The sequence below is a fragment of the Antrostomus carolinensis genome, unplaced genomic scaffold (genome assembly GCF_000700745.2).
Source record: "Antrostomus carolinensis isolate BGI_N321 unplaced genomic scaffold, ASM70074v2 scaffold15740, whole genome shotgun sequence".
In the NCBI taxonomy this organism is placed as follows: Eukaryota; Metazoa; Chordata; class Aves; order Caprimulgiformes; family Caprimulgidae; genus Antrostomus; species Antrostomus carolinensis.
The window spans coordinates 1,558-12,263 of record NW_010290662.1 but is presented as its reverse complement, the minus strand read 5'-3'; the positions used below and the strand labels follow the sequence as shown (position 1 = coordinate 12,263).

Below are 10,706 nucleotides of genomic sequence, written 5' to 3'. Positions count from 1 at the left end.
CTGCTTGCCTCTTCAGCGACTTTTGTGTTTACCGTGGGCTGATGTTTTCAGTTTTCCACTGTCTTTTCCTCCCCAGAACTCCTGAATTGTCATCTTCCACCAGCTCCCCCAGCTCTTCTGTTTGGTGTTTTTAGTTGCCCTCACTTACTCTCAAAGCTGGGACATCGCCTAGTTGGGAATTCCCACACTTTGACCTAATGCACACAAACTGAAGTCAATACATATGATGTTCGTTGCCAAGTGCATATGCAGATCTGAAACTCTAAATTGTAAAACTACTGGGAGTTGTGTAACGTGTTAATTGAAGTAACAGCGGTACTTATGCTCAATGTCCTTTTTGTGTCTTGATTTCTTAAGCTTCTGTGTAAAACTTGCAAGGCTTCTTATATCTCGTGCTTGAATATAGATCTAAAAGAGAAGATAGTAACCAGTGAAACATTAGCTTCTCAACTTATCTTCATTTCTATACTATGTTTACAGAACAAGAGCGGATACTTTTATTCTGTTCGATCCAAACTGGATAAAGCTGAATACGCAGCCTTGATACATGCACGTATGTGTGCATATAACTGTATTTTTGGTTATAAAAGTGTAGCAAGGTTTTTTCTTTTCTTTGTTTTAATCCAAGTCTTGTATGCTATGGTCCTTTGTTTGCATTTACCCTTCATGTCTAGTGTCATCTGGTTAGATTTCTGTAGCGATGTAATACTTTCTTTTATGTTGGAATTTTCTCTTGTTTAAAGTAGTAGGTTCCAGCCTGTTTACCATTTGCTTTGTTATTAAGTGATTATACCATGGGGAATGTCTGGGTTCAAAGTCAATCTCTGAAAGCCTGAATTACCAGAAGGAAATTACTGACTGTGTAAGCATGTCCTTATTAGTTTGAAAGTGAAATTAATGTTAAGTCTGTTTGCTTAGCTATACAGATTAACAGAAGCTACTGTTTCTTTTATTTTATAGTGGCATTTATTTTCAACTGGATTGGATTTTGTTTATCTTTTTGTATAACAAATACCATAGCTGGAAGGTATGGTGCAATCTGTGGATTTGGTCTCTCCCTGATCAAATGGATTCTCATTGTACGGGTATGTTTCTTCATTCACACTGTACAGACTCCTGTTTGTAGAACCAAACCATAACAACTTATTCAAAGATATATAATAATGGAATTAAAAATCAGTATATTAAATTCCAGTGCTTAACAGAGTGCCTAGAATTTTCTCTTAACTTCAACTTTAGTAGAGAATTTATTTGCTATATGTTCATTTATGCTTACTAATGATGAAGCTTAATCTATTTTTATCTGACATAGCACTTTATGTTCATCTTTCCACTAAAATAAATGCAGAATGACTCATTCTTTGCACAGATATTTAAAAACATACAAAAAAGTGAAGAAAATATCTAAAATGTCACTGGTTTTATAGTGTCCTATATGAAAGATTTATAAATGTCTCAGCCTATTGGGGAGGGGTGAGTTAGAAAACGTTTCTTCCCTGTGTCTGATTCTTTTATTCCTTGTAAGATAGATACTGAATGATGTAAAAATTGAATATGAAGGCAGTCACATTTTTACTATCTTAGATGCTCAATTTCTTGATATTTTCACTGTAAGACTAGATACTTTTCAGAAAGGTATGTTAGCCAAATGGAAGTTACTTACCTGACTAAGCGGATGATAGATGAAACATAATGATTCCTTCTGAACTTGCATTCTACGTGTTTGTGAGACGCAACATTTAAAACCTCATCCTGTCTAATGAAGAAAAAGATCTTGGATAACTTAGTCATCTTTTATGCCTTGCCAACTCTGATTTATTTATTTGTTTGTTTATTTATTTATTTATTTATTTAATCTGTGTGTGTGCTAGTAACTTAACTTGATTTGGTTTTAGCATGATAGTACAAGGACTGCAGAGAGATGAGATTGCATGGTCCTTCCTGGACATGTCCTGCATCATTCTTAGAGCTGAGAGTAGTTTTGGTTTTGTGGATTTTACTTTTTTTTCTCTCCTTCTCCAAGGTGGGGGAATGCTACTGGTTCACATGTGATTCTGGTGTATTTGGTTGGAATTCAGGGTTTGGGATGAAATTTATCTTAAGGGATCAAGAAGACGTGAATTTTTCAACTATTTATATTCTTGTATATAATCTGTTACTAATTCTAATTAGAGCTGACCTATTCCAAGACCTTTGGGATGGATTTTTTTCATAGTGAAGATTATAATCTTCCTGTGTTGTCTCCCTTTCTAGAGACAACAGCAGGAAGCTCATAAGGTGTTAGTTGACAATTTTGTTTTAATAGTGACACACATACATGCCTGTGTGCACAATTGTTCTGTTCCTTTGTTTCAAGCTCCTCCAAAGGCTTGTGCTCCCTTTTGTCACTCAGGGTCGGTGGTACAAAACTATCAGTTTTTACTGGCAGAGTCAGGGAAGAAAAGCACAGTTTTGCTGTTGGGGAAATTCTGCAGCCATGGCTGCTTCTGCCTAAAGAAAGTGTAAGAGTAGTAGTGTGCCTCTTCTTTCCAATTAAATGAAATTGTAACTTTAAAAAAAGTGTATTGATATATATGTTTAGAGAATTTAAAATACTGTCAAGTGAGATGGGATTAATAATATTGTAAACTTCTTGGGAATTGTGTATTCATTTGGTATTTTAATTAGGCAGCAAAATATGAAATTCTTACTCTGCCAGATCACAGAAATGCTGGTATTTATGTAGGGATAATGTAAGTACTGATTATTTAGTTCAATTTAGCAATTCTGTTTCTTGATTTTTTTTTTTTATTTTTTTTTTCCCTTGAGTTGCCCATAGAAATGAATACAGTACAGGATTAAACTTTTAAAGAATTTGCATGATCAGGCTCTATTCTGAAGAAAAAGTGAGTCTCAGTGCAGTTACTTGAAGGAAAAAGCAACAACTATAGAATTCTTTAAATGTCTTGGATTTTTATCTGCTTGCATATGTGGCCCAGTGTCCTTTCCTTTCCTTTTTTTTTTTTTTTTTTTTTTTGAGCAAACTGAATTACATGCCTGAATAACTTGATTTCTTGGTTGATGCTACTGAAATGTCCTAGAAATGGCAAATGGGAAGCGCTGTGGCAGGATACAGTAAACATACTGAATGATAGTAGGATGGGAAGCGTGTGAAAAGTGTGCAGAGCTACTAAATAGGTTATTTTATTCCTTGTGGCCACTTTTCGCACATCTCCCCGTTCCTACTTCTTCTGTGAGTTTTAGGGACATTTCATTAGCCTTTTTATCAGTGAAGCATGCAGTCTGGAGTCTGGTAAAGGCACAGATACCTGTCTCCAATACCATCTCACCCTGCCCTCCAGCTGCCTCCCACATCACAGGGAGGACAAAACTGTCTACCATGGTCACTAACAGGAACAGTTGAAATGCCACTTCAAGGTTCATTTAGTTGCGTTCAGCTCACTGCTGGGAACTGAATACTGGTTTGAAAATGAAAAGACTTTAATGAGTTGGGGGTCTTTATGGGGCTGGTATTCTTGGCAGCGATTAACAGTAGGGGGTATACAGAAGGTCAAAAGCTCTTCTTTTGAGGGGTCAGCAGAACATCCCTGTCTGATAAGATTAAACTAATGTGGCTTTTGGTGTTAATATCTGAAGCAGCAGGCTGCTGTAATGTGTTTGGGATGGCAGGCATTGGAGGGAAAAAAGGAAAATCGACAAGTGGTGATTCATTATAATAGAAAATGTCAGACAATTCTGGCAAGTAATGCTTTTTTTTTTTTTTTTTTTTTACACACACATGTAATTTTTAGAAGTTTTAAAGTAACTTTACCACAGACCAACTGACACTGAAAGTGTTATTTGTATATTAAACTGCTGCACAAATACCGGTTTTGCTTTTTAGTTTAATATATTACTTTTGTTTAAATCTGCTTTCTCCTCTGTGTTTTCTGTAATTGCATATTGCATTAAATGTGTCTTAGTCATCTGTCTTCCTGCAACTAAGCCTCATGTATGAATTTCAGTTTTCAGATTACTTTACTGGATATTTCAATGGACAGTACTGGCTTTGGTGGATATTTCTTGTACTTGGTAAGTGGCAATTTAAATCATTTCTGTTTTGATGTGGAAGTACTTAAAGCTGAATCATGTCATTGTATGTAAGAGTTCTGTAACATGTTTATCTATGTGTTTTTCTTTAGCTGCTGATAGTTTTGTGTGTTTTTATTTCCATAATATTCACAGGATTATTGTTTACCATAGTTGTGTTATTGTGTGAATTGAGGACTGTTCAAATAACCTTCAGCTCAAAAAATTTTGTTCTACATATGTAATTAAATACATACCTGAGGCTTGTCATTTGTGCTTTTCAAACTGCTTCTGCTGATCTAAGGGTGCAGAATTGTGTAATGAAACTTTGGCTTTATGTAGAGAGCATACTGAAAAGTGAGTGATATCTGGTACTTACATGTATAAACCTGTACATCAAAATTCTAGGAAACGCAACTGATCCTAGGAAGTCTGCTGTCTTGTATATAGGTCACACAATGTCCTTTTCTAGTCCTTTGAAATGCATACTGCATCAGTAGTTTCTCAGTCAGACAAGAGAATGGCTTCATGCTTTCTGATCACAGTGCTCCCATGATGTCAGCTTTCCCTCAAGAGGTCTGTCTGCCCACGTTCAAAGTCTTATACACATCAAATTCTGCTCTTCTGTCTGTTTTTAATTAGAACATACCAAACTCCAGCCACTATACCTTTTTTCCTACTGTGGATTTTGTAATTTGAATATGGAATCTGGAATGATTTTCTTTTACTGAAGTGAATGCTACTATTCATTTAATTTTCTAGCTCTGGAAACGTAGTAAACTGTTGCTGGTTCAGTAGGTGGCACTCTTCCCTTTGAGTCAATTGAATCAAATGGCTGACAGAAAATGTTAGAATGAAATGTTGAGTACATTTTAAAAAACCCCAAAACAACAGCAACAACAAATAAACCAAAACCAACAAACCACTGAGATACTGACTGTTTGACCTCACATACTATTTATCTCACAAGAAATGCCAGAAATCTTAAATGATGCTATCTAAAACTTTCTTTGTCTGCCTTTTAGTAAAATTTGAGGACGTTCATCAGACTTCTTAATACTTGGCTTGTCGTACTCTTGTGCACTTGATTGCTTGAAACGTCAGGCTTTTGCTAGAAACTGCAAATGTTTAACACATCACAGCACCAGCCCCTTGAATGCTTTCACATTCTGTTTGAGGTGGTTGCATTTAAGTAGCAAGTGAAATGCCTTTTTACAGGTACAAACAACTCAGATAAACATTTAATTAAAAAAAACCTTGTGGTGCCTGAAATTGGGATTTGACACTGTTTTCACTTGGATGAAAAGAGTGTGTTCTTCCACTAACATTTTCCTCCATTGTGTCTATGGAAAAAGCTGGAAGAGGTGGTACTTCTTTTTCCTCGTTTTTTTGGTAGTTCTTGTCCAGAATTTAGCTCACTTAAGTTTAGGAAAGCCTTATCTTCAGCCTTAACTGTTTGAAGGTTAATTTTCTTTTACTTTAACTCACAAAGTTTATAACATGCCTTCGAATAAAAGGCACTGTGAGGCATCTGGTATGCATCCAGCAGTCACTGTTCCCTTGTCTTACGAATATTTTGCATGAAATACGCCAACAGTGTTTTTAAACTGATAAAGTGGATATACCGAGATTGCTAGAACACCATAGAAGGATTTAACCCAACAGAGCTACTTAGCAGAACGTGGAGGAGTACTATCAAGTCATGGGAGCTCTGCCAACCAGATCTACATTTCATTGTTTTGGATAACTTTCCCATTAGAGCACATGAAGTAGCATCCTGCATCTCTTCAGAAGTGAATGAACCGAGTTGGATTCTGTCTTTTGCGTAGTCCTTTGATGTACTTGAGCCCACCTATGACCATCTTCTCCTCTCTTGTGGTGTTCACCTACCTGTTTCTGCTTCCCTTCCCTTCTTTCGACATCTGGAAAAATCTGCTCATGCTTCACGGAAGAGTGAAGTGGTCTGCTTCCAAGAAGCTGTCATGTACAGTGGACGGATTGGAGAGAGACAATTCTGATTTTTAAATTTAAATGTTAGCCAATGTTTCTTTTTGAGGAACACAATGGAAAGTGGTTTGTTTTTTTTTTTCTCTTCCCTAAACAGAGAAATATAAAATATGGTTGAACTTGGACTGGTTTTCCAACATGTGTAATGCAGAAACTATGCTTTCAGGCACCTTAACAGCTGCCTGACCACCTTTTGCTGTTTCAGCTGCTTTTCAGTTGAACATGAGACTATCTCTGGTAACGTCTGGGTAGCAGCTTTTGTAGCAGACTTTTGATCCAGATCTTAGTCCTTTCTTCTCTGTGCGGAATTCACCTTAATCACAGAAATTTGTCTGGTTTAGGTCAAAGTTCCAGTGGTTAGCAGAGCATTCTCTGTGTTTGAGGGTTTTTTGTGTGTGTCCTAATGGGACTTTGGTTTGCAAACAGAAAGTAAATAAAAATTTTCAAGCAAAAAGCATTTAGAGAAGAAATGAGCATAGGGGGGAAAAAAAAAATCAGTCTCAACCTGGAGAGCAGGAAGGAAAAGTACATCACATAGCAAAATATCAATGTAACCACAGAGATTGTTTATTAGGATGTAAGGTGATGAAAAGGATTAAATCCTTTGCTAAACTCGTTACACTTCAGTTTAGGTTTTCATTTGAACCTTCAGAATCTTAATGTATACGTGGAAATATACACATAGGTGTATCTTCAAAGTACCTGTGTGTTTGCTAAATGAGGAGAATTGCTCTCTAGGCTTGTGTTTCTCTCCACTGGATGTGGAATTCGGATTTTGACTCCCCCAACTCTTTGAGCAGATTGTTGGATTCTCCCTGATCCAACTGGGTGAACGGATTAATCTGTTGAAATTTACTTAGTGGAGGAAAATGGACTGAAGAGCTGTGTCCACTGTGCAACAATGTGTTTTTCTGGGTTGGTTTGTTCAGATGTCCAGTGAATCTCTGAATTGGTAAAATGATGCTGACAACATCATGTTAGTGATTTCCATTGTTGCAGCTGTAACTTCTGTGTGACTGTTCTGTATCTCCTGTTCCTCTTATCAGAGCTGAAATATTATTTCAAATGCAGTTAAATTTAAATATTTGAAAATAATTTTAAATATAGAGTTGATTAAAAAAATGTAATCATAACACATGCTGAGTAATTTTCTTTAAATCAACTGTTGTTCTTCCTTCTCTTGGACTGGTGCGTTTTCCTGGATGGTTGAATCCCTATCCGTACATAATCTACTATAATTTATTATTGGCCTGTTGCTAGAGCAATCTGTACTATCTGTCTTTTTTTTGTCTCTTTTTTTTTTTTTTTTAAATATATTTCTAAAGGTACATTTTGTGGTTCAGGTGGTCTTCTAACACACTCCTAAATTATTTAAGAATTCTACTTGAAAAGAATGTGCAGCATATATTCTTTTCCTTTTTTTTTTTTCTTCTTCTTAAGTTCTTTCCTGCAGTCTTTAGCAGATGATACTTGAACCCAGAATGAGTGCAGAATTTCTGAAAAGCCTTCCATAAGGCTGTATCCTAATATCACAAGGTAAAAACAGAAGACTTGCTTGTTGAATTTGTGAATGATGCATAAAGACCTCACTTTACTTAGTATAATCTAGATTTTAAAAAAAAATTAACAAGAATAACGTGGGATAGTGTGTACTTAGGTTGATATACTTAATTTTGTGCATTTTCTACTCTTTCAGGGCTCCTCCTGTTCTTTCGAGGCTTTGTTAATTATCTTAAAGTCAGAAATATGTCTGAAAGCATGGCAGCTGCTCACAGAACAAGATTTTTTTTCTTGTACTGAAGGTAAGCAATTTTTAGTGATAAGATTCTGCCAGGAGAACTGAGAAGAAGGAAATACTTATATTAAAAATAAATAATCAAACTTCTGTTACAAACCAGAAGTTGCATGGGTTTTGAACATCTGTCATAAATGTTGTGTGTATTCTGCATGGACTTGGAAATATCTAAAGTTAATTGAAAATATGAAATTTGAAAGTAAATAATGGATCCTTGTTGCCTCCAGTCCTCCCTGGAACTAATGTTCAGTAACAAGAACGACTATGAACTTGTTGTTTTTCCTAAGCAAGAAACAGTATCTCCTGCCTGTCAGGATACCGTCCTTTGTGTTGGGAAAACTGGCTTCAGCAGTCAACCTGTTGTCAGCAAGTTGGGAAGCACTAATCTGCCTGCACGTTAAATCTGATTTACATGGGTCTGAACAGGCAAACAATAGATGAGTACGGTCTCTCTTTACATGACTGGATTAAGACAGTCATGTACAAGTATGATTACTGTGTATGCAACAAGGTGCTTTATATATCCTTCAGGTAGATGACTAATCAGTTTGGCGCATATCCACTGTTTGGGTTTTTGGTTTTTTGTGGGATTTTTTTTTCCTTATAATACTTTTTATCCATTAGGTGGATCTATTGGACTTCACTATGTAACTTAAACCAGGGGTCTCTGTTGCTGTTCAACTTCTTTTGCTTGAAAGAAGCTGAAACTGCATGACAAGATAAATTTAAACCTAGAAATAAATACTGTAGCATTTTCATTACTCTGCAGTTTACTTAAAATGCTTAAATACTGTATTTTCACTTAACTGAGAAGCTATGTTTGCCATAAGAAAGCAGATTTGGTCACAGGGTCAGTATGATGTAACCAGCAGCACATGGTTGAAGCCTGAAAAAAACTGAGACAGTATTTGTCTAGAAAAAAAGGTTCCTTATGTAAGACAGTGATATATACTTAAAAACAGCTAATGATAAATGTCTATGCTATATGATATAGTTCTTGATCACGGAAGAAGTCTGTTAACATAACTGTAACAGAATCTTTTTTTCTTAAAGTGCCATTTTGTCAAAATTATGTGGTAAGTTAAATAACTGAGACATATATTGCCTTTCGGTAACCACCCTAAATTGGCATCTACACGGCAACATTTCCTTTTTTACAATAGTTACATATCACTCCTTTTCTTAGTAATGTGATAACCTCTTCGGAACACCGGAACTCAGAGAGACAAGACTGAAAATATCTGTTAGCTTTCAGTACAATAAACTTTAAAAATACTATTTAAAAAAAATTGTTAGGACTAATTGGTATTTGAAAACTGTAGCTTGAAGAGAAGAATCAGATTGTAGAATAATGTGGTCTGAGAATCTTTGCCCTTCTCAAGGTAAAGGTCTGTTTTGGGACAAAATGCTATTTAATTCAGCATTAACTGAAGTTAGTGAGTTGTTCTATCTGAGTTCAGTGGCTTTGAATTTTTGCTTTACCTGTAGGCATCACTGAGATATATGGACTTATAAGGTCTGTGGTGTGTTTAGGGAGCTGGATATGTAAAAATATATACATATTTTTAAGCATCTTAAGTATTGAAATAAGATGTTCAAATTAATTGCTATCACACTTAAAATTCCTTGTTCTTGCATAGACAGGTAACTTCCTCTACAGTGACCATTAGTTTTAATAAATAACAAATATTACCTCTACAGTGACAAGATATCCTCAGATGTTCTTTTGAAATGATAACAAAATAACAGTTAGTTTTTGCTTTTTTCTCTCATCCTGACATGGGGAAGAAAAAGGTTTCTGCTTTGCTGCTTCTAGGTTTTAACATCAGTTAGCAACGCTATTTCTAGTGAATCACTGCGTTGAACTGAAGTACAACTTTTTCTTTATCTCCAGATTGCATCAGACAGACATTCCTTCCCTATACCGGTGTGAAACTTCCAGATGATCTGTAACCCTCTGAGTTAATAGGATAGAAGACTACTAAAACCAGACGACAAATTAGTGAAGATACGGCTTCAAAAATGAGTGACAGGATGGTTTATGCTCAAACACCAGTTCTGGTCATTCTAGAGAATATTTTAAATTGCTGCCTTTTGTTTTAGCACATTTGTATATGTGCTTATTAAAAAGTTAGTATTGAAGTAAGAACAAACCATCTGTTATTATAGATTAGGTACAATCAGACTCGGTTAATCTGCGCTTGTTATATCTGAAAGATTCAAGTGGTAACTTGTTTCACAGTGTGTATCTACCACTGATTTGTTGATCTGAACTTTGAGTAGAATGAAATGCATTAAATGATTCAGATTAACCAGTTCAGACAATTTTTTATATAATTAAATTCATCTAATGATTGTGTTATAGAGTTTTGAGTTTACTAAACCCCAAAGTTCCTTGTTGTCACAAACTTGTATTTGCCAATATTTTATCAAATTCAAACCAATATACTGGTTTGCTTAAAACTGATACTCCACTTGAGTCCCCTGTAAATAACTCTGCATAAATGACTGTTTGAATTGCTTCTTAGGAAATATGTCAAAATATATTTTGTAACAGCATATTCTCTAAATTTTGTTTAATCTTAGAGCTACATACATATTTTTTGTTAATTGGCTATTAAGGGTATAGTTACTATTAGATGTAATTTTGGAGGTAAAGACGTTGAATTGTTTGTCTCATCCTAACTGTCCTCACATGAATTATTATTAACTGGTTTGGGCTTCAGCCTGAAAGTCGTTATTCATATGCATGATCTCATTAAAAGATAGAGTTTGTCCATCTTAGCAGGGATGGACAGCCTTACATCTTTAGTCCTTGGTTATGCCATTGGATCCT

The 10,706-nt window shown here is 35.5% G+C and overlaps 1 protein-coding gene across 1 annotated transcript in view; it reads left to right on the top strand.

Moving 5' to 3' along the window:
- The window catches only part of NDFIP2 (Nedd4 family interacting protein 2), a gene marked incomplete at its 5' end in the record, with an annotated part of 27,123 nt that extends 16,774 nt beyond the window's left edge, over positions 1–10,349 (top strand). The window contains 4 exons of the mRNA XM_010174027.2: positions 961–1,085; positions 4,005–4,071; positions 7,772–7,877; positions 9,765–10,349. Of these exons, the coding sequence (XP_010172329.1) occupies positions 961–1,085; positions 4,005–4,071; positions 7,772–7,875 (296 nt within the window). The remainder of the gene's footprint in view (positions 1–960; positions 1,086–4,004; positions 4,072–7,771; positions 7,878–9,764) is intronic.
- Positions 10,350–10,706: the final 357 nt, after the last annotated feature.